The 26,056-nt window shown below is 37.3% G+C and overlaps 1 protein-coding gene across 1 annotated transcript in view; it reads right to left on the bottom strand.

The window, feature by feature from the left end:
- LOC139736369 (uncharacterized) overlaps window positions 1-15,458 on the bottom strand; it is a 120,040-nt gene extending 104,582 nt beyond the window's left edge. The window contains exon 1 of the mRNA XM_071647125.1: window positions 15,179-15,458. Within this exon, the coding sequence (XP_071503226.1) occupies window positions 15,179-15,458 (280 nt within the window). The remainder of the gene's footprint in view (window positions 1-15,178) is intronic.
- Window positions 15,459-26,056: the final 10,598 nt, after the last annotated feature.

Here is a 26,056-nt window from a genome sequence, read left to right as displayed (position 1 = left end):
TGTATTCTAATAATTGACTGCTGAAACGATGAGTTGCTTTGAGTGGCTAGGAGCGGTCTAAAGAAGAAGTCGAAATGAAATACATGTCTTGTATCCCTCTTGAGTTATATCTAATATATTATTGCCATTATCATTATTATGATTATGATTGTGATGATGATGATGATGATGATGATTACTATTATTATTATTATCATTATCATTATGATCATCATTATCATCATCATCAACATCATTAATGTTACCAGGCATTTACATACGCGATACATAGTTCAACTATATCACAACGTTTACCAAAGATACATGCATGTATAAACGTAAAAAACCCCCAAACAAATAGAATACATCAACATGAAATCGTTACAACTGAGGAAAAAGTTAAGTTTTTAACATTTTCTTAATTAAATGTGTACTGAACTTGCAGATTTGATGAAAGTGGGAAGTTTGTTCCCTTCCTTTGTTGCTGTCACAGTGTATATATACATACATACATAGGCCTATAATACTTATGACTAATTTGAAGAACGTATGAGAAGTGTCATACAGTTAAATCTCGAAAACGGCTGGACGGGGAGACTGGTTGAACCTGCTGGTCAGTGTCCAACACTCGGTGCTGATTCGTGTTGGTCACTCCCCAGGACTGACCTACGGGCTTCCTGAGGCCGAAAGAACTGACCGTGACTCAGTGTTTAAGTCTCTTCCTCAACTTTAAAGGGAAAACCTTGTCATCTCATGTATTGTGTGCATGGCTTGCTTAAGGGATTAATTCTATTATAACTTCTTTTATACATTTATTTTCTAACAATGTAATGTCTGTTTAGAAGTCTTAGTCTCAACTATTATGTGAATATCTATCCTTTTGTTGTTTACTGCTGTTTAGGGACATATTCGTTATACAACTCAATTTTATTTTCATAAAAATTCTAAATCATATCTGCAGTTGTCTATTTACACTGATTCTATTCTACTGTTTTTCTAAAAAGCTGCGTTGTTTCTTGATAGGCATGCTTAGGCATATGTATTCGGTTATGTGTTATGTGTCATAGGTTATTATCGATGTGTACATATGTATGACATGTACATATTATTATGTATATTAGTGCTTGGACGTCTGATCAATTGGTGTGTACTTAATTATGAATAAGAAAACTGCAGACATGACTGTATTCAGGTAGTATATACTTTTTAAAGATACATATCCTGCAGCGTTCAACTTGCGTTATAGCAGTATAGCATCAGAAATGTGAATATTAAATGAGGTGCTGTATGATTGTCGATACTCCTGATAGCTTTGGAGGATTTGTATGATGTCTTTCTCTGTTTTTTTTTTTGAAGCTTTTATTCAATAACCGAGGATTCGAATTTAGACCAATCTAATCGTGTAATCAATTAATTAACCAAGGTTTCAAAATGCTAGTTAAAATTGATATAAAATGTTTGTCCATCTATGTTTTTGGCGTCCCTCAAGTCGACCTTCCTTCCCTGTTAATTTTTTAGTGTGGCAAAGTGAGAAAGTGATCACCCTGAATAAACTTCCGGTATATCTTCTGTACAAACGCAGGTTTATCATTAAGGTTGATATATATATATTTAAAGATCGGTTGAGCAAAGTGAAAAATATGGTAGTTTTTCAACCATTAAAAATAAATCAAAGCTCTGAACACATCCAGGAACAGACTGGTTAGAAGATGATTTGCTATGAAAATATGACCAGGCTGCTAAGAGGTTTCCCTTTTTTTTGCAACCTTCACTTTGAGTTATGAAAGAAGTCAGACATAACATCTCATAAAAATTAGCTATTCTGTCCCTGGCTGTTCTTACAAATATTTTTCCAAGATTCTTTTTGCACAGAGATCAGTACCACGGAAAGACTGCCAGATTCAATTTCAACGGGATTTGGACCCATTGGCTCTAGGATAGTTGAATCATCTTTTCTTATCATTCAATGACTGATTACTCTAATTTTTATGAGATGTTATGTCTGACTTCTTTCATAACTCAGATATCGACAAATTCTACCTTTAAACGTCTTGACTACCCCTCGTAGGACGTATGGCCTAACCTCAAATCCTGTCGTGTCCATCCGATGTTCCTCAGGATTAATCAGAAGGCTCTCGATACAAGACACGAGGGCCCCCGGGACTCTCGCCCGGTTGCTTTGCTGATTTCACCAGGGTAAGGATGACAACGAGGGAAGAAATAGATGCCTATGTTGTAATCTCCCAGATTAGTAAAATTATCACAGGCCACTTTTTTCCCCGACCATTTCTACCAACTTGCCTTGAGTGCAATCTTTGTGGAACTTGAAGACATTGTATGATGTGTTCGGTAATTCCGAGAGCAATATCGAACCAACGAAATCGACACTCACTGTTGAATCGAATAAAACCAAAGCAAATCAATTCTCCGTGTTGCCATACCCGTGATTTGTAGATCTATCGCGGAAACGACCCAAGTTGGAATCCAAACAAGAATTTTATAAGTAATTAAGCTTTCGTCTGAATAGAACACACATTTGACTGTTTGACTGGTTTCAAACGTAACGTTTACGTAATGCAGCCCTGCTTGGATACTTCTTCGCGGAGGAGCGATTAATTATGCCAACCGAAATATTCGTTCTTTTTATCAGCAGAAGACGAGAAGTTTTAAGATTATGATACATGAGGACCTCTTTTCTTGCTGTTTGGAAAATGTGTATTTTATGTTGTTACGTGTATTATTATTATTATTATCAAGAACTATTACCATGATTATAGCTAAGGTTATGATGATGATGATGATTTGAATGACGACGGTGATTTGCATGATGACGGTGATGATGACGGCTATTGTCAATACCATTATCAACATAAACACAGAGACACTCCACGCCATCAAATTCATCACTACCGTCACAAAGTAGAAATTCTATAAGGTCTATCACACAAGTTAAGGACAGAAAGGAAAGTTTCATTTTCTTTGGGGATATTTCAACAATCTTTAAAACCAGTTTCAGGAACTGGTGAGTTTGACAGAGATAGAAGGTACCCCAACACCCCATAAACAGTCATTAGTTTTTTATAAGTTAAATCTACCTGCTGATGAACCCTGCAGTATATTCATTGGCAAAGAAAGGAAATCATATGTGCGATCGTTCCATTTACGTTATAGTTATTGTGGCAAAGTTGTGAGAGAAAGTAAAGTGTGTTTCGTTTGTTTGAAGAAATCTCATTCATTTTACGAAAGAATAGAAATCAGAATTTGAAGCTAGTTTCATTTCTTAAAGGGTGATCTTTTAGTCCAATCCCATAATGCTTATTACTCTGTGTGCTTTGTAACCAGATATCGACGAATTGCCTACTACTTTAAGTAGTGGGTCAAAAGGTCCTTTCAAAAACTTTGTAAACTTCATAGACTTTCCCACGTCACCTATCATCAGCCATACTGACGACGCGACTTCACCTCTTTTTCGGGTCTAGCTGCCTCTATTTAGACCGACTTGGATGGTTTACTAGTTACAGTTAAACTCGTTGTGTCGCACCTTTTTTGGCGACGCCCCGGCCATGATACCGACAGTTTCTGTTCGAAGAACAAACCTTATAGATCATCTCGCCCCCACCCTCTTCCCTGAAGCGCCATGAATAGAAGCATTGACTGATGCGAATCTGCCAAACAGAGATACTCTGTTTACTATTCAACGAGTATCTCTTTTTCCATCGGACCCTGAAATTAAGGCAGAAAAACTGCAAACAGGGAAAAGCTGCCAAAATCGTAACCTAGGGCGAGAAAGAAAGAGTTTGAGAGAGCTTGGAAGAGAGAGAAGGGGAAAGGGGGGGGGGGGAGGAAGGAGAAAAAAAGTCAAAGAGGAGAGGATCGAGCCTGACAAACGGATAACAGTCGCATCCGAATGTCTGGCAGGGTCACGTGATTGGTAGACAATCACTCGTTTGATTCCATCTATCAGCAGTAGTGACATTTTCAGCTGACGCTTCGTGCGGACTCATCAAGTTCCACGAGTGAACGAAGTAAACAGCTGACGGTCGGTATGGAGAGTTTTATCGGGATAGACAGATGGACAAAGAGATGGATAGAACAAGAGAAGGACAGAGAATCAGATAGAACGAAGAATAAACCAACAATCAATGTAGGCAATCCATAACAGAAAATGTTTCAAAGCATGAGAGTTTTTGTAATTCTGCACTTTATAAGCACCATGCAATATCTTGCCATTAGATTGATCAATCGCAGATACCTCCTTGGATTGATTGATTATTGACAAAATGATTATTGATAAAATGATTCATACTTGCAAGTAGCATTACATTACAGGTATGGGTATGATGAAATTACATGCGATTGTATTTGGTAGGAGAAAAATCATGTAATACAATTGTTGATGTTTTTGTCAAGGGGAGCTCCCGACTACTAAACACTAAACAGAATGATGTCATATATATACATATATATATATATATATATATATATATATATATATATATATATATTTTTTTTTTGGGGGGGGGGGGTGGGGAAAGTTTACTTTGTGCAGATCTTCTCCTAGATAGCCAGACAGTTGAATACATGCTCTTTGTTTCCAATAAGATGTTTTTTTTTGGTCTTTCAGCTTAAGGTACTTTCAAATCAGAATGAAAGAAGTATATACCAAAAAAAAAAAAAAATGACTCAAAATGTAATATACATCTCACATAAGAATTATAGTACATAACAAAGAAGATTTTTTTTTTTTTAAAGCGTCATATATGGTTATGATATTGAGGCTTCCTCCTCAAGAGGATAGCCCTCTGATACTTCGATATGAAGGACCAGGTTCGAGCCTTATCAACAGATCTTCTTTCTACTCAGGTGTATGGATGCGCTCCCAGTTGCTAAGTCAAGTGTTGCTTCGGTTGTCATGAGAAGAATACATGGCTGGCTGTATATGCTCCTTCGCGTCTGGAGTGAGTGCATTGTGTGTAGGTTCGGGTTTGATTCTCTGTAGTGATCAAAAGAACATCGCTGAGAATCATGACATGCTGCAAGCGCCACTTGCGCATATTGATCACTATTGAATAAACTACTAAATATTGATGACTATTGAATGAACTACTAAATATTGATCACTATTGAATGAACTACTAAATATTGATCACTATTGAATGAACTATTATACTAAATATTGATCACTATTGAATGAACTACTAAATATTGATCACTATTGAATGAACTACTAAATATTGATCACTACTGAATGAACTACTGAATACTATTACCACTTATCTGTAGTAACAATCTTATTGTCACAAGCCTTTGAATGGATGAAGGGGATAGTAACCAAAGCACGCATTGCTGGCGTGCGAATTAATATCGTCCCACGCACTTGTAACCGACATACTATATTTATCAACGGAGGGTGCCATCGTTTGATTATGTGCCCTAATGGGCAATGAATAGGCGAAAAACATTGATAAGCCTTACTGTTTGTTGTTTTGAACTTCATGTGGTTGGTCCAGTCGTCAACAAAGGTGAATGACAAAGGTAAATAAAAAAACAACAACATGACACCAAAGAGGTGTGAATACGTGACAATCCTGTGCATCAAAGTCACCATCATCTTACATCATAAAACCTGTGGTTACAAAGTTGCCAAATTAATCTGACGGTCATTCTGCTCGCGGTGTGCCATGGTTATTCATGTTTTTTGGCGCTAACCGCAAGACCCCACCCATGAACTCTCGTGTATCGCCAACGATCGACGCCTGCCGCTAGGAAAAGAGCGCATCGTGTCGCGCCACGACGCGCCTGTGACTAAATCTTGACCTTCGTTTCACTACGTGAGGATTTGCCCAGAATTAAGAATACACCGTGTGAGACACGGCGTGATTTGACGCGATGCCTGGCCAACGCTGCACGTAGAATTATCCATCATAATGAAATTTTCTTTTCTGCTATATTGTCTCTTGACGCTAACCAGACAAACTGCCTTATCGATCGTGTGCAGTCACGTTGGCAACCGAATCGTGTTACCCTACGGACTGATCTATTGAACTGACGACGGTCCTTGTCGACATGCACGTGTGTTGTGTGCATCGTCTTTCGAATCATTCTCATGGCCCTGCTTCTATGTTTTAATAAAACAGTCAACATTACTAATACCAAATGGCTATTAACACTCAAAATATTTCTGTCAGCATTGTTACCTCTATCCAGTAACTGCGAATATACTACTGCTAATCTACTTTACTACTACTACCATACATACTACCTCTACCACTACTGCTACTACTACTTCTACTATACTACTACTTACTACTACTACTACTACTACCACTACTACTATACTACTACTTCTACTATACTACCACTACTACTATACTACTACTTCTACTATACTACCACTACTACTATACTACTACTACTACAACTACTACTACTACTACCACTACTACTATACTACTACTACTACTACAACTACTACTACTACTACTACTACTGCTACTATACTACTACTACTACTACTACTACTACTTACTACTACTATACTACTACTGCTACTAGGATACTACTATACTACTACTGCTACTAGGATACTACCACTACTACAACTGCTATGCTACTCCTATGATACAATTGCAACTTTTACTGATATACCATGACTATACTATTATCATTCCCATCGCTTCTTCTATACCTGCTCTCACCGATACACCTTTAATCCTCTGTCATTCCTACTGTTACTGTATTATTTCATTAAACCGGTGAAAGCTGAGATGAACACGTATCAGAATGACTTTTGTATAACCTCATAGTCATGATATTATATGAGAGAATATATAAAAATTAATAGATATAAATTATTAATATATATAATAGAGATAAACACAATAGGTGATACGCTGATAGCGACTCATTTGTCATCATCACTTTATTGAAGTTAATCAAACAACAACAAAGGAAAACATCGAAAGAAATTTTAAAAATTTAAAATAAAACAACAACAACAAACAAACATCACTTTGCCCAGGACAAGACGTATATATTACCATGCAGGCCAAAAGAGCATTACACATATATAGACATATTGGAATCTTAAAGAAAAGTGCAACATATTGTAAAGTTCTGTTTGGATCTCAACTCAGAATATCCATCCCCCGAAAAAAAGAATGTCAAACTTAAAATTTAACACGTTATATCACAGTTTGATCAAAACAATATAACATTTGCTGAGCCAAAGACTTAATATTATGGGTGTATGAAGCATATTAAAAAGACTCTATCTCGTGAAATTTATTTTTTGATGATAAATATTGACAGGAGGCAGTCATGCAAGATTTGTGGAGTATAAGATTGAAATGTTTATGACATGACTTTGGAGCAAATTTAACTTGAAGTATGCAATTATCATAGCCATAGACTGATCATGGTCATGATACATTTAAAGTAGAGAGATTATCCTGAGAGACTTTGTCACAAATTTAAACAGCACAAGCGCCCCAGATTTAATAAGGGTAAAAAGAGCACACTTTCATTAAAAGAGAGTTTGATCCTAAAATTACATATTCAAATTAAAGTATATGTTGGTAAAATGACACATTTATTATAGAACTTATAACCGCACGGTCAAATAGTGATAATAATAATAATAATAATGATAATAATAATAATAGTGATAACAATAACAATAATAACAATAAAAACGATAATGATAATTTTAACAATAAAAGACACTTATACCGCGCAACTACTATGATAACATACTCTACTGCGCATTACAAAATAATAGGCATGACATACATAATTCAAACTCAAGTGGCATAAACATTTTTAAGACGATGAATTTTTAACCTGAAACTCATTAACTGTAGCTGCTTGCCTTACAAACAGACGGAGATTATTCCAAAAAGTGGAATAAACTAATCTTGACTTAGTCATGATTTAGAAGGGATAACAACTACATTGTATAGAACTGGGCTTTTGTTACAAACGCTAAAAAAACAAAACAAGAACAAACAAAAAATCACCGAAATAAGAAAGATGTAGCGAATTGTCTGAAATAATTTTTTATTTACACATCGCGTAAACCAATGCTGTGCTGTCTTATTCTCTTGAGACATCCCTCAATAGTAGGAGACCATGCAATCAATATTGTTTATCTCAGAAATATTTATTAGGTATGGGTGCAATATTCTTGAGTTTCTGCCCAAGATATCAATGTAACAGACCATGGCCATTCTTCCTGCAATTGTAATAGAACCTGGTAGAGACATTCGCGACGCAATTCTAATCACAGATTCTATAAATCATAAATCATTCCCAATTCGACGGCAATTATCGATTTAACAACCGGCCTCAAAGTAGATGGACACGCACAACTTGTTTCAGGCACGACTCCGGATTAAAATGGAGAGAACATTGTGGCGCGTTTTCTCTTCCACTTTTTGCCCAGTCCTTCTTCCATCCAGAGTAGATGCACAGGCGTGTTTCGTATCACGAGCACTGCTTGTCATATATTAGGTATGATTACGTGTACACACTCTGCGCAACGCTAAGTAGTTTTTGAAGATGGCTAGATAAGGTTGTAACAATTATGGTGAACAAATTAAGAGGGACATGTCATTTTCCTCAGTTTTGTAAGGTGGAGAAGGGTGGTCACTCTGCATTTCTCGGTAATGGGTAAAGAATATGAAGAATCGTTTAAAGGGAACACTAAATGAAATCACTTTTTACTTTCTCTTTATTTTTCCGTTGTTTCCTTTGCGTTTACAAGGGTCAAAATTAACTATAAGTTTTAAATCAAAATCATCTTTACGCTGCTTGACAGAGAATATTCTTCTCATTTGACTTTAACTATAAAAAGCTATTACATCAAGATTCATGATAAAGACAATGATTTTGTTAGTGTTTTATCACTCCCCTGCATTGTAGATTACAGTTGTCAATTTCACCCTTCTGATCATTATTAGCACCACCAATTCTCGAACGGTTAATGTATACAGAGAGAGAGAGAGAGAGAGAGAGAGAGAGAGAGTAAAGATTAAAGAAATACTGGCAAGTTTCTTACAAGTAAGTTATTGTAACTTGACCATAATCTGCGTTATCTTTCCTCCTCTGAGTTTTACAACATTGCTGACAGAGTTTTAAAAAAAAACCAACACCTTCCACATCAATTTTAGAACATGATCACTGATTCGCGAATTTTGCTTTTGAAGATGTTCATAATATATCTGGTAGCTCACTGGCCACAGGAGGACTTGTAACCTCCTATTGAGCTGTTTTTTAATCTTTTTTTAAAACTTTCAGAGCCATAGAATTCCTGTTTTCGAAAAACTGTGGTGCTTTCAACCGCTTCATAATCCTATTCATTCATTCAATTGTGCTTGAACGTCTTCTGCTCGTGCCAAATACACAACTTGACACTTACCCAGAGAGCTATCGATACCATTTATACATGAAGGTGATAGCTGGCATATATGTCATTCTCAAAATCTTCGCCACAGACCGTAAAGGAAAAGAAAAAAAGGTGAAATCTTTCAAATTAAGGTTGCTTCCAAGTTCGTTACAGACAATGTAGGCCTAGTGATCGTTTTTATCACATCTTACAAGCATTATCACAGCAATCGACTAGGATGCCTAGCTTAATCACACAATTCCGCAACAAGTATGGCCACTCAATTACTTTGGTGAGAGATTTTCTTGACCACTGACCTATAAGATTGACCTTATCCCCTTTTTACACTGGTGAACAGATACCCAATTTTGTACTCATTGGTCATACTCGATTATCTACTTCCATTCATAATAATGGCTAGAAAATGGACGTTTTGTTTTAGTAAAGTTCAGTGAACTTTGAGCTTGACCTTACCCTTTCATCCCCTGATTTCATTAATATAAATTTCCAAATGGGTCTATCTTTGCTAACAAAGTATAATACTAGACATTGGGCTGAAGTTCTTGCTGCTAAATAACATTTTAACAGACCTTTACTGACCTTCGACCTGAGGGATTCTGCCCTAAATCACATCCCATCTAAGATACCAGGGTAAAGTAGCAAGAAAATCGACATAATGGTTGTTTCATATATATCTATGAGCTGTTTCTTTCTCTCACTCTCATATTGTGATGACGAGATCTGGGCGGACAGTGGGAGATAACAATATGAAACCTGAACGCCTCGAGCACTCGTCGAGATGGAGGAATAAGACTCCATACTTTGTGCTACGAACCTCTGGCAACGCGAAGTTGCGACAACAAAGAGAGAAAACTTCGTAAGGAAATATTCCTGCAGAAAGTCAAAGGCTTATATCTACACATTCATATTTTAGACGTCAGTTAACAAACTGGAAGTGCTATAATATGTTTGTCAATGTAGTGATTAGCATAGTGTTTTGCATGTTGATTTCAGGTTTGGTGATATGTGTTTTCTATCTTCCTATAATTGAAAACACACCAGCCGCATACCCCCATACAGCTAGCATGTCAACGCCTATCAAACGAGGAAGGAATTATGAATGGGATGGCTGCACTCAGTCCGTTTCACCACCTATCCCGGAAAGCATGTGAAAGAAATCTGAAACAATACATCAGGCCAGATCCAAGTTCACTCCTATTCAGGCGTGCGAATTCGCTCAGCTCGCGCGCAGATGCGATTTCCAAACCTCCAGAGCATATTAATTAGAGGATAAAGAACGAGTAGGACTTTGTCCATATCGCTCGTCATAGCTCGTGAAAAAGCCTCAATAACAGTTTTAAATGATGTACTGCAAATTTCACGATGGAAGTGGCTATGTCGTTATCATGAGTGTGCAACATAGCTTATTTGGAGAAGCGATCGTTTTCACCATATATGACATCCACCTTCTCACGCACGACAAATATGTATGACTTTTCTATGAAAAAAGAAAGAGATTAGATAGATATGCAGAGAAACAGAGAAAGGAAGAGAGATGGAGAGGAGATGGAGAGTAAAAAAATGCGTGTTTGTTTGTGACTGAGAAAAAGATACAGTGCATAAACAGCGGGGAGGGGTATAGACAATAGGTTTGTTTCCAATTTATGTTGTAGAATTAATACAAAACTCATCTGATGATACAAACACTAAGTAAATGCGTAGGAAAAGAGGCACATTAGGAAATAAAGCTGTGCCATGAAAAACTCCACTCTGAAGGTCCTTATTCTTTTGTGCTGTTATCAAGACTTTCACCATAAAAATAATCATCCCAGTTACTGTTTTGGCCTCAGTGCATCTACATTGACTACGCTTAGAAAATGTAGTCATTCAGGCCTTTTGTGAAGAATTGCATCATGTTATAACACAGAATAACGTCATCAATGTTAAATTAACGGCATGTAGCTACTACTTTTGATTTTTTTCGTTGCACGTCTCATATGGATGAATATGATGACATAAATGTGTTGCGAAGACAGTTGTTTCGTAGTACAGAAAGCCGCAATAAGGGTCTACTTAATGGGAAGTTCCAGTGCAGTTGAAAATGGTATGAAAAGAAGGAGTATTTTTTTTTAGCACAACAATGAAAACTTGATCAAAATCGGATGAAAAAAAAGGAAATCATGATAATTTTGACGTTTCGTTAATTTTCAGGAAACAGTTCTTGACCAGTCAATATGAATATGCAAATAGTGAAGTGTGATGATGTCATCCCCTCTCAACTTGCAATATATAGTGTGTGCATAAAATTCTGAAATTTCCAGTTTTTCATTCTAACGCAATAAATCTTAAATCCTGATATATTCAACTGATCATTATTCTGAAATCAACCAGGAATGTACGTCATATATTACATTTCAATAACAGAAACATTGACATTTTGTAATTTTTGTTTGTACACAATCAATGGAAAATTGTGAGGTGATGACATCACCAGCTCAACCATTTACATATTCATATCAATTGTACGAGAACTGTTCTGCAGATTTTAGCAACACTTCACAGTGTAATAACTTCCCTAATTTTCATTCGATTTTGATCAATTCTTCACTGTTGTGCAAGTAAGATTTTACTCTTTCTAATCACTCAAACTTATAAACCGGACTGTAATTCCTCTTTTACAATGAGGAAAAAGATCAACAGCTTACAAATCCTCTTCTCATATCTGCTCCCAAAATCACTATCAGGATACATGATCAAAAAATCTGGTATAGCAACGATTTTTTTTAGCCCATCACTGCGTAATACAACACTGATTTTATCTAATCGAACATTAGGAAGACATGAAAGGTTAATTTCAGGACGCGGCAACTGTTAGACAAGAAAACTTTGCCAAGATATTGAACATAGGAACGGAGCGCGCCGTCGAGAGCTGTCAAATTCACCGGAGACATTTAAGCCAGCATTTTGACAATCAATACTGAACGGATGCCAACCAATACAATAGCAGTTCACTCTGAGCCAACTTTCTTTTCAACCCGAGTAAAAAAAAAGTTTTGACATGATCGCTCTTCTAGAAGAATTGAAACTGTGTCCGCTCATAATTTGGGTCACATAAGCAGCTCGAATGCAAAAACATTGCATCAGAAATGATGATTATGATCATAACCATTCGATGTAGCGGTATCAACGTAAAAAGGACGCGAGCTACATGATAGCAGAAAGGAGAAATAATATGTTTCTTTGGCTTCATGTTGAAAAAAACCCACCAAAACGACCGATTGATGTGGCTTAAAAACAATTCAGAACAAAACAAACAAGTCAAAATGCATAATGAGAAGTTACTACAGGAGTAAGTGTAACATCATCTCATAATGAGAATTTAATACGTGTAAAATACTGATATAATAGCAGTCAAACACCTGTTTAGGTTCGCCTCATAATATGACGTCAAACGGCGAGTGATATATCCTCTCCCTCTTCTTCTTATACAAGAAATAATTTGCCCGGAAATAACAAGTTTGTGTAATCTTATCTTTTGTGCAATATTTCACCATGATACCTGTGTAAACTGATGTGAGTGTTTAGTCTACCAATCTAGAATGTTATTGTTTTGTCCCGCCCTTTTCCTTCATTATTCTTCCCGTTTCTGTTGTTCTTTTTCAGGTTTTCGGAGGTGGGGGTGGGGCGGAGCTCTTTTGAGGGTGGAAATGGGCTAATGAAGGTAGATTTACAGGGGGATGTGGGGGTGGGACTGATAAAGCTATTGCTCGTTGACAACATTTTAAAGGGCAAGGCATTGGTCGCCAAAGCATAATGGACGAATCATAACAGACAAAAATTCATTGTATCTTTCTTTCGTCAATAATCATTCAAGAAACTTCCAGCGCTACACGTCCTCTTCATATAGCAACGACCACATTACTGTCACATGATCAAACCTCTCATCGCAGATCTCGCCTTCTTGAAAATAACCGATAAGAAGTCAGTATCTAGGTGGAAAACTCTTGTTCGTATATTTTTGGCACTTTCACACAATCTTTTCTTCTTTTTTATCAGACGCATTTATGAATTAAAGTGATTTATGCCTGCAGAAAAAGAAAAAATATCATGTACTGTCCATTGCATCTGTAAGGACCAAATTATACTAAAAGTATCCTGCTAGACATGCAAATGACTATGGAACCAAGTGAAAAATCGAGCCTTTATCATTGGTTTAAATGGACAATACGTATCTGTAATGTATGAACAAGAAAAAAAGGTCAAAATCAAAGCACTATCAATTAACATAATAGAAAAGGATGTAACAAAATGCACTCAATTATTGAGAGCGATAGCTACAAGTCCATAAACCGATACGATGTATGAATGGAATCTTTGTGGTTACGTGTAATCAGGAAAGGACAAGCTCTGTTTACATCTAGCCAAATCCAAATAATTACCAGCGGCAATTAATGATCTGGAACAAACGCTGTCTAATTCACACCTGTCAGACTACCTCACAAAAACTGAGGGATGAAAAACGGAATAATGCCTCTTAGCTTCAGAATATATTCTATGAGAGATATTCATCTCTTGATAAATATATTCATAGATATTCTTAGTCATATTACGAGACATGCTGTCTGCCAACACTCAGTGTGTAACCTCGAGTATGATTAACATGATTTACGTGAGCCTTAGCGGTCCAATAAAAAGAAAAGACAATGATCCAATTTACTCCAAGTGATCTGAATGTAGAATTACTTCCTAAAAAGATTTTAATTTGCGATTTTATCATACATGATCATAAAAACAACGAAATAAACGGTGTCATGGTAAAACATTGCTCAGTTTAATGTGGCTGTTTGAACTCCACGGCGTCTAAGTACATTCAGACTTTACTTGAATATGTCTGTGTGCATGTGAAGGTTGATAATTATATTGGCAACAGTATGACTGGCACGAACTGAAATTTCTTCATATATCTATGTACAATGATTAAAAAAGGTGCTCATTGCTCACTTGACCAACTGACCACGGCTGACTCTTTTTTTTTTCAGTGGCGGAGAAGGTTGTAGGAATCGCCTGCAGCTGTCTAGACATAGGAAAATCGCAATGAGACTTATAACTGTAATTACAGTTTCACCTACTACATATATAGCTCCATCTGTGCTGTTGAGTTATATTCTGTTACGTTCTAATATATACTCTTTCAGGTGATTGTTTTTAATCAGCAGAATGATCATAATTTTTCTTAACTAACACAGAACCCAATTTATTACGATCGATTGATAATCATCTTGCATGTCACCGTGCATGTAGCGACCCGTAACCACCCGGTGAAGATCCCGTACAACCGGAAGAGCACCATTGGGCACTTCCTTGCCAGAGAAACAGACACATGAGCTTTATGGAATTTAATTTCCTCGCATGAATTTCTGTAGTTAGATATAGGTGCTTGAACAAATCTGTAACGTTATGTAAACAACACAAATTTGGCGATTTCAGAAACGCTTACGCACCGATTTCATCATAAACTGAGTGGAGATTTAGACGTTCGCCAAAAGCACGAATCGTATCAAAACAATACCATATGCAGCGAATGATGACAGACCAAGAACAGACGGCCAAGGTACAACAACCGAAGAAATGGCAAAGAAGGAATAAGGTGAAAGGAAACCCAGTTGTCGCAACAGGAGTGTAGGTTTTGTAGGAAGAGAACTCTGCCGTGGTTGAGCCGGCTTTCAGGCTGCATGGATCAGTGGGCCCTGGGGAGGAAACGGGTGAGGAAGCTGGTATGTGAGCGGGTGAGTGTTGACATTGCCTGCATCTTACCTGGCGAACCGCTGAGCGAGCGCGACCGAGCTCCGCCCAAGATGCCCTCGATGGAGTGTTCGGTGTTGTAGCTCATGATGCCGCGGTGCGATGCCGCCATGGCACTCATGGCCGAGAGTCCCCCTGCCGACATGGCCCGCTGGTGGTGAAGCAGCTGGTGTTGTCCGCCGGGGCCCTCGTCACCCGTGCCTAGTCCCACATACGGCAATTTTTGGTGCAAGGTCGACATGAGGTCGTCGGGCATTTGCCCGTTGGTGTTGTTAAAAATCATTCTGTACATAGGAAACTGTGATGTATTTCCTTCCAACGTGGCCGAATGACAAGTGAATTGAGCCGAAGAGTGTTGTAATCCCGATTCACTAGCTATCAGTATCACTCTCGCTCTTGCCTCAGGGTTGTGTAGAGTTAGTTGTGGGACTGTGTCATAATACAAATAAAGTGTACCCAGTCACGAGACCATCATCTTCTAAGATTGAACGCTGAACGATCGTTCTTCCTCCTCGTAAACAACTTTCCCCACAGCTGAAGAACAATTCACAATCTAACCAAGTATTGGCAAATGGGATGAAATCCGTAATCCAAGGACGATAGATACTGTTGTAAGTTGGCCGTGGTATTTACACACTGTCTTGCCTTCAAAAGCTGTCAAGTCATGCCCTAAATTTGCGAAAAACAAGGTTATGATTGCCAAATTTCTTGATAACAATATTGCGGCAAATATAGTTGATTGGGACGGAGTTGCGTAGCAGCGTTGCCCCAAGGAGCGCAGAACCGGGAACTATCGGGGCGATGATCTTACAAGGATCCGCTGATTGCCCACACCGACTCGATGATAAGCCATATACAGAGATTGCCAATTTAGCGCCGGTATCGTCTCTTCAAAAATTTCAGCGAGCATCCCTCAAATGATTTTTTTTTTCTCAGTTCAAAAGGAGGAAACTGATTTCTGTACGTCCACTGAGGATTGAGAGGTTAAAAGGTCAGGAGTACTTCGTAAATGCAAACAATATACACGTGGCGATTAGATGGTGATGGAGATGGCACGAGATTGAAAACCCTCGAATCTGAGCGAAGTGTGTAATGAAATTATTGTCATAAGCGGTCAGAATAGGTTTCCGCAACAAGGGCCATTATTGGCCGCACAGGGTTTGGCTGCTCTGCGAATCATGTATGTCCGCGGGTGTTAGAACAACATGAGGGATGTCCTAAGAGGTCTTTCAAGTAGGTAGCAGCGAAATATAGCGGCAGCACTTGGCTGCGAAGCGGCAGGTGGTATTATGCTTTTTTCCCTCTACCTTGATACTTAGCGAAAGGCACTGACAGCTATTTCCACAGTGGTGACATTTGACATACAAATGTTTTACTGTACAGGTATGCTACAATTTTGCCTTTGCCTTTGCTTTTGTTTTCATTTCCAAGCAACTTAACTCAGTGTCTTGGTTTATTTTACTTTGGTACCACAATAAGTCTTTCTAGATAACTTGGAGCGAACGAATATAGTTAAAGATAATGCAGTCATATCTGAGTAAAAGTTTATCTTCCTTAATACACCACGGACGCTAAGACATGCACAACTGAACTCTGCTTTGAGTATATTCCCTTTAGATAACTTCTTGAAGATCTATCACTGTTTATAACTCCTTTCTTTCTCTTAACATATCATTTAGTTATGAGTTTACATATTTTGTGCTAGCTAATCAAATGATTTTGTGGTAACCACTCGAAGTTTTTAGTTTGTTTGTTGAGGCTTTAATTCATGTTATAAAATGGAGAATGAAATTAACATATGATATGCTGCATTGGGTTACTTCAGTCAACACATTAGAGAGAGAACAACCTTTACAGAGAATTTCTTTATGAAAACAAAGTATTTAGTGCTGATTAAAAACACATTTCAATTGACATAATGAACTTTGCAAGATTAAAATAGTAATCAAATGACATATGCCCCAGAAGCGAACATTCTTCCCCATACTTTAAGTACCTCGAAACCATGCTTCTGTATGTGCGAGTGAGTTTCTACATTCTATACCCCCATGCACAGTGGATTCAAACACTTTTTCAAAACAATCAAAACAAGACAAAGGGTACTAAAAAATCAAACTACTTTAGATCAATTTGACACAAACGTGACGTAAATTAAACATTATTTGCGATGACAAAATTGAAAAATTAGACGAACAACAGGCGCTAAAATGATTACAAACACAATAAAAAATGACGTCTGAAGAAAAACTCATACATTTTCTATGAGACATTAATACAATCACAAGAGCGCGGAAAACTTTACTGCGATATATGGCAAAACGTATTTGAAATCTAAAATGACTGTACTCGAATCACCTGTAAACGATAAGACATTTCACATGAAATATTCACATATATCCTTGAGGTCACATTTCTTTTGAAAATAATATCCAGTTGCTAATTGATAAATCAAGAAATATTTGATAATATTGTTTTCAATTTTTTCTTTGTAATTCTTTGTAATTTTTTGTAATCAATAAGACAATTCTTAACAATCCAAGTCATGGATTAACTGTTGTGTCACGTGACTATACGTCCTTTGCATCCTACCCCACCCCCACGAATGCCTTATGTCAGAATGACATCTTTTCTTCTTGAAGATATAATTAATGCTTGTAATCATTAATATATTTTAACAATTTTCTCATAAATTTGTACTTTGTCAGTCTTTTAAGTTTATGAATATTCCTGATATTGAATCATATTTTTTAATAGTGTAAAGGAATAGTGACTCCTCATTCTGTAATGTGTAAAGTTACATTTTGTTTAGTTTAGCTTTTTAAATCTTTTATTCTTCAATTTTAAGTACATATTAAAGGGAAACAATGTAAACGTCAGGAATCCACTTTCTTTTCTTCGATAATTCCACTACCATCCAAACTCTGTGATGAATAATAACCGAAATGTCAAACTGACAATCAGCTTGTTCAGTTTGGCAAACGCGCTAATATTCAAGACAATATAAGTATCATCTGGGCCCTGTTGCGTAAAACCCTTACCGCTGGACTTACCGCTCCTTTCTAGCGGTAAGTCTTCAAATTAGCGGTAAATTTTATAATCCTTGATGCTGATTGGCTGTGACGCCTAATTTTGACGGTAGTTACCATTGAAATTCAAATGGCAAGTTTTATGCAACAGGCCCCTGATCTTCCTTGCCTTTCAACCAACCTAAGAGCATTTAAACACACTCGGCGTGGGCTGTGGTCAGAATTCTGTGACGCTTAAATCAGCAACACTTTGATACTAATAACGGCAGTACTGATTACAACAATGATAAGGAATATAAAACTAACAACTATAACAATAAAACTTGACAAAATGTATTTCTAATAGATTGATTTAGATAGAATAAGACTGTACAGATAAAAGGATACATACATACATATATATAAATGGATAGATAAGTGAATAGCTGATATACGGATAGAGGAGAGAGAGAGAGAGAGAGAGAGAGAGAGAGAGAGAGGCTGAAAACCTCAAAAACTATCACTCTAGTCAAGAGCCACATAGATATTTTCTACGTGGAGTGAAAAAAAAAGAATGTGAGGATCGTGATAGTTTTGCCATCTTTGTGAGGACTGATATCCCGATATCGTGCCTAAAACACTCTCAATTCGCCCTCCAGAGATTAACTCAATTAACAACCAATTAATGGAATTAACCACCTGTCACTTTGAACCCCCAACTCTCCGAATTTCGACAGATCCGTCTCAGTGTCTGCTGACATCATTCAAAGTCTAAACTTTTGTTTTCTTTTGAAATGCAAAACTCTTTCCCTGACGCAGGGTGAGTTGATGCAAGAAAGGGAAAGAAGAGTGAGAAAGCGACAAGAAAAGAGAGAAGGTGGATTAAGCATATATTGCAATATCATCAGAGATCAGATATCAACAGAGAAGTGATACCACATTAGATTATCACGTCAAAATAAAATGGACGTCTAGAGCACGAGACCCAGGTTTCTTGCTACTCCGTCACTGTCTACTTCGGGTTTGTTAACCTAATTTCTGATAAAGCGTCGCGCTCCTATTCTGTCACTGGAGCTAATCTTTTCCAGTATAGTGTGCATTGGACCTGCGCTGCGTGCATTGCGCATGGAAGAAAGTTTCTGTGTGGGGTCATGCTAGGAATTAACAAGGATACAAATTTAGGAGTACGAACAGAGGTGACAACAATGAGAATAATCACTCGTTGACCTTTGATTTCCTAACGTCGGACAATTTCCATTTTTAGTACATAAACTTCTGTCCCACGTATAATTCAGGAAGGGATTTCCTGAATGTTTGATTGATATTGGTGTCATTGAAGTGAGTAGACAAAAAAGAGAGAATATGAAAAGATACCGAAAACTATACACTTATTATCATTTGTGTGCCATTAAAAAATATCAGATTTCTTCTGGTTAGACTTCAAGGATTTCAACGTTTCTCAACAAATTTAGCCTAGTAAATAACCCAACACTGTGCAGCAATTGAGAATATCAGTGATGATATCTTCATCACAAAAGCGATTAATTTCACTCTTTTTTTTTTTCGTTTTTCATTACAATACCTCATTCATTTATTTATTCAAAATATTGATTATATGAAATACTATGAACTATCTAAATTCAATTATTCTAATCATTTCCCTCCTTTAACATACTAGTTATTTTCATAATTGTTATGTTACTTTAGTACCCTGCGCTGCCCTGTTCAATCATTGGGCCATCAATAGAAATGGATCCAATTGCTCGAAAAAAGGGCTCTAAGGGTTAAGCGTAGTTGACTGTCAAAAAGTGTTATCTTAAGTTATGGCAGTGGAATCCTAATTCATTTTCTTCCTTTCTTAGGCTTCTCTCACCCCCCCCCCCCCTTCGTGAGCCCAGACCGCCTGAACACAATGTGTCACTTTTAGAAACGTAAAGGCTTTTAGTCTTGCAAGATTCCACTGAGAATTGAGAACATATCGCTAAGTTGTGGGAAATGAAATCATGGAAATACATTCAAACTATGAAAGCAATGCCCAAATGATTCATTTACTTTACAAAGTAGTGCTGTTCCTCTTTAGATGACTAAAAATAATCTAACAGAACCTGAACGGAAATTAAAGCAATTTTTGACTGTGTTTCCACCTTGCATTACTTTTCCAATTATTTGTCTTACTATTGCTTCTGCTTCTAGTTTTCATATCTTAGAGACAGGAAATCACGTATACTGCGATAGTGAGGTCTTAGCCATGGAAAAAAAAAATCGATTTCATTTGATTTGACAATTTAGAGGCATTTCTTTATCTTGAAATTTAAGTACAGTAGAATTACGTAACCCTCAGTTCGGATATGAGTTGCATTTCTTGTTTCTTCGAGGGGATCAAAAAGACTCATTTCAACCTACATGCTCTTCCGTTATTGTTTTTATTTTCTTTTAATTGCATATAGTATCCTAGAAGAATGTCAGATCCAACGAAGACAAGACCCCCTCCCGTTGGAAGGGAAGAGAAGCCTGATTTGGATGATTTTTCGCTTATCGAATTAGTTAGGGGCAATGATCTATTTTCCGAAAAAAAGTAGAAAACAGCGCAACACGTCTTGAAAATATCATCCATACATTCTTTGTGCCCTTTTCGATGCTTCTAAACAAGGCCACAACATACACTCGGTGTTTAATCAAAAAGAACAATAAGTGATCAAAACACATGGAGCTAATTTGATCATTTGATTAACGCTAATTTCATTGCGTTTCCAACGCTCCTCTCTCTGTGACTTTGAACCTCGAAGGCTTCCCCATCTTTCTCGGGTTTTTTCTTCCATGTTGTCACCATGTTGATAAACATTCAACCCTGTAGGGTTCACTGCTTTCCCTTAAAAGGAGAGAAAGTACTTCCTCGAGATGAGGGTGTAAAAAAAAAAGGAGTGGGAAGTCTTGTCACGTGATGGGTTTCCTTGCGATCACGTGGTTCATGTGGTGATATACTGTATGGCTGTACTATGCTATACTTTGGCTACTACTTCTACTTCTCATGATGCAGATGATATTGAAAATAATCTTAATGGTTTCAAAACTGAAGGTTATAACGTTAATGTGATGAAAATTGTTAACAATAATGATAATAATCATAGTTTTAGTAACAACAACACCACTAATCTCATTGCAGTCTGTGCTGATGTTTCAAAATGCCAATATATAAACATAATAGCGTAAATAATGGCGGTGCAAAGACTTAATGTGGATATGATAATAATGTGACAATCTGTCATATCATTTGATGTTTTACCTTTTATATTGATATCGTCATTATTATCTCAGTCAAATTTTTTTATCACCACTATCGCTATTATTTTGTACTATTGTCATTTTAATGTCATTTGTAGATAGTTAGGAGCATACATTATGCAGATAGAAAGTCGTGGGAAGACAGAGTGATGTTCGGCGGATTGAAGGATGAGATAGGACGATGTAAAAAATAGAAAGTTTTGAAAAATAAGTGCGTGGATGAATAGATCTAGAGGTTTTAAAGTGTGTATGCAATTGTAACTATAGGCAAATAGTATGAGCAAGAGAGATAGAAGGAGAGAGGGGGGGGGGGGGAGAGGGGAGAGAAGGAGGAGAGGGATGAAGAATAGGAAGGAAAGGGCAAGACCAAGTGTAGACCATGTTTGATTCTTGAACTCCTAATCTTGTATCATAACAGTGCCCGGGGCCCGAAAAACGAGTTACAAATCTAATTTGGAGTCGAAGAGGAGAGCGCGGCACCCCTACCGGTCGCCCCCTTGGGACTGCGCCGAGTCCGTCGGCGCGGCAACTTCAAAGCTCCCGGTGAAATCCAAGTCCCTCCCAAACACACTGAGCTAAAAAAGAGACGTGCGTGCGTCCAGGGCAGACATAGAAAAAAAAAACTCACCCCACCCCTCCCCACCCCTCCACAACCCTCCCCACCCCCTTTCAAAATATGACAAGTAACTGATTGCAATGATTTAAAGGACATTTCTTACATAGAATGATTTAAAATAAGAACATACAACGAGCATTTGGCAGCAATTTATTTGCAAAAGCACAACGAAAATCAAAATCTGATTAAACAAAAAGAAAGTTATGAAATCTTTAGGATTAGCTCATTTTTGCAAAACAGTTCTCGAAAAGGTGATATGAATATGCAAATGAGTGAGTTAATGATGTCGTAATTTTCTATTGTGTACCCCTAACCCCCGCGAAAATTTTTTTTTTTTTTGCATTTTAAGTGTAAAACATAATGTTATTTGTGGCTGAAAAACTCCAAAATATTGATCATGCAGTCATACATATTATTAGGATTTCTGACTTGGGCATAGTCGCTTTTGAACAAAACAAGAAGAATGGATTTTGTGTACAAAATGATAGACTATAGCAAGAATGATAGACTATGGCGGGTGGTGAAATGATATCATCATCTCACTCATTTGCATATCCATATTGACTGGTCAAAAACTGTTTTGTGAAAATTAGCAGGATTTCACATTTTCATAATTATCTTAATTTCTGTCTGATTTTTTAATCACATTTTCACTGTTGTGCTATGAATAAAACGCTCTTTCTTTTTAAAATAACTTTTCACTTGTCCGGAATTGTCCTCTAAATGTGCTTGCTATTCTACCGATTTCCCTATCATTAAAGGTAATGCTTACCATTGGAAGCAGTGATTTCAAGAATGTTCGAGATATCACATTTAATGCATCATGATGTGTCGATCAGTTGTATTGCAATCATCCTACCATATAAAATTTTGCAATATAGCCTACAATATAAGGAGATATCAGTATTTTTGTCAATAAATCATAATTGTGGACGGTTTAGTCTAGAAACAATATTGTTATAACTATTGTTCACATTTTGTATACTTAACAATACTTAACATTGACTATACTGATTCAATTTTTTACATTGGTTGTTTCTATACCTAACTCAAATTGCAGAACTATTTTGAAGCACTAAAACTGGTTTTTGCTTCATCTGCAAATGGTAGATAATGCCTTTAAACAGGGCTCCACACTAACCCGACCAGGCCACCAAATTCTTCATTTCTGAAATTTTGGTGGCCCGACTTACGTTTTTGGTGGCCCCGGGCCACCGGGCCACCGTTAGTGCCGAGCCCTGCTTTAAATACTCTAGATCATTGACAGAATCTGATCGATTCGTTCAGTGTGTACGTTCAAATTTTCCACTAATTACACATCGAGATGAGATAAATATCAGAGTAGATCGTACTTCATAATGGCACTCGACACAATTTTGCATGTATGTCATCGTAGTAACGTTTGGCTTGTATAGAAACTACCAAATTGACTCTTGTACATAGTTGGTACTATGTTGACTGTCATTTTGTAAATCTTGATTCGGATTCTTTCAAGTAACATGGAAACGATTGGAAGGCTCAAATAAAAGGAAAATTTAACCCAAATATAAAACTATGTGAATTGAATGAATAAAACCATGTCAGCAGAACACATCTGTGACGTGTGATCTCCCTACTGGAAAGAACACAGTGTGTTCACATAGTCGAGTTTTACAGTGTGTACATGATTTCCCACTGTGGTGTGGTTTTCACAGAGTATTCACATAGTAATGCTTTGTTTCACACTGTGACTTGATGACTCACATTGTGTTCACACTGTTAAAACGCTTGAATGTAACAGTGTGAAGAGATTTCACACTGTGTTTCTCACACTGTGGGACACTGTGTTCTTTCCAGCAGGGAGAACAATCGAACAATGCGTTCAAGAGGTATGAACTTTTGAAGTTTCGGTGCCGTCGTCGCTGGACACGAAGACTGCAGCAGCTTGTCATATCACTTTATTTAGGACGATATTAAGGAAACCTAAGGATCGTAAATATATATATATATATATATATATATATATATTTCATGTAATATGTATAATAATCAGGACTCAGCATTAGCGGTGCCCAAATAGGCTATCTTTTGGTTGCCCAATCGGGCACTAAAGACTCAAAATGAATTGTCATGATTCCGTGGATTCGGGCCCCTATTATTTCTCTTTCGAACCCCCAAAATTTCAGATTTAAAGATTGCAGTGGTCCGAACGGGCCAACAGAGAAAATGTTAGTTTCGAGCCCTTATATAATATATGTAAATAATGATGATATGAAAAACAAATGAATGTATTTATGTATTTATCTATTCATGTTATATTATGTTATGTTATGTACTTTTGTTAAGTTAAGATTTCTGTCCTCATCATCATGAAAATACCCCTTCAAATTGCTCTTGCTAACGCTTTATAACATATCAGTTCTACAACTGCTTTCAGTTCTGCTTTCAGTGTTGGTGTTACCGATAGTACCGTTACCGATATCACCGATACCGATACCATATTAATAGTGTAGCACACGCAAGGCATGCTACAGCTTCATCTCAGATATAACATCTTGATATGGACAGCAATACCTCGTTCTATTTCCCATGCGTGGGGTGTTGGAAGTAGTGTCATTACTAGAAAGTCTTTAAAAAAACACCCGAAATTGAAAATGAACTGAACTGAGTTTAATCTATAGGGGGAGAGGACTAGAGAAACGATTTAATTCTTTAGCTCTTATACCAAACATTCTTGTTAGACAAATCAGTATATATAGTACTGCATCTCAACAAATTATATATCTCCCTCTCTCTTCTCTAGTTCCCTCGTTTTCTCTCCGTGTTACTCTCCTGTGTCAGTCACAACGTGTCTGACTTCTAATCCAATTTTAGCAATTGCCCGATGGCTTGAAAGTAGGAAGAGGTGACGAGTGTAGTATTGAACACTTTTCTTTCCGTCCCCTGCCCAGAGCATGATCGTTGGTCATGGTTTGATTGGCAAATGTTACCATGGAAACGGGAAGACTGGCTCAGTGGTTATGCGATAAGTTAAAGTACAGTGTATTAGCGATGATGTAGTTGCGTTACAAATCTCGCATTTGTCAGGGTATACGTTTCACCGCTTAAAAATTAAACGCTGTTTTTAAATACATTGAAAGAAGTACGGGTCCTCAAAATGTGGTGGAAAGCTTGTTCTGCTTTCAAATTGGATAGACTTTGGAGATGAATATACTCGAATCAACCTTAGTGGTAACAAGTTTCAAATGCATAGATCGACTACGTATAGTGCCTCGTCAGATTCTTTCTTTTTTTAATGGATATTTCTCATTTACGGAAGATAGCTTTGGTAAGAGCATGGACCCTGTTGCGGTAGGGTCCATGGTAAGAGCGATTTTACTCGCTAGGGCTCACACCTGTAAATAAAATGGAATGTCCCAGACCCCTGCACAAATTCGTGCCAAAGATACCAAAATATATGAAGAAAACAATTAATTAAAAATCATTAATGCAGTTTGGCATAAAACTGAATAGCTGCAGATATTGAGTATGAATTTTTCAACAAACTGCATTTTGGTTTGAAGATGAAAGCTTTTCTCATGGAATTTTAAAGGACTATATTTCATTGGGTGCATGTACGGAAAATATGTGATTTTTTCTTAGTGAAAAGAACTCGTAGTCTGGCTTTGCGGACCCTTGGACAGACTTTGAGCCGAAGAACCTGCTGTGGAAATTTGATGGATGACAGGGTATAGCTCACTTATCCAGGTTAGTGAAGATGAAACAACCCATTTCTCCCAGCTATTTTACAGAATTTTTTGAATTTTGAATTTTAACACACGTCTCTATGGGGAATTATTTACCAGTGTGAGCCCTATAGAGAATGCACGCAATGCACACAAGTCAATGGGAAGTATTCATCCCATACAAGCTCTGCTGGTTTATGTTGATCTATTTTGTCAAATCCCTCCCTCCCCTCCCCCTAACCCCCCTCCTCTCCCCCTTACCCCTCCCCCCTCTACCCCCAAC

This window comes from Diadema antillarum, unplaced genomic scaffold (assembly GCF_040938485.1).
Source record: "Diadema antillarum isolate AM-2024a unplaced genomic scaffold, OU_Dant_1.0 seq00000641_RagTag, whole genome shotgun sequence".
Lineage (NCBI taxonomy): Eukaryota > Metazoa > Echinodermata > Echinoidea > Diadematoida > Diadematidae > Diadema > Diadema antillarum.
The sequence above is the reverse complement of the archived record's forward strand: the minus strand, read 5'-3'. Positions and strand labels throughout refer to the sequence as shown.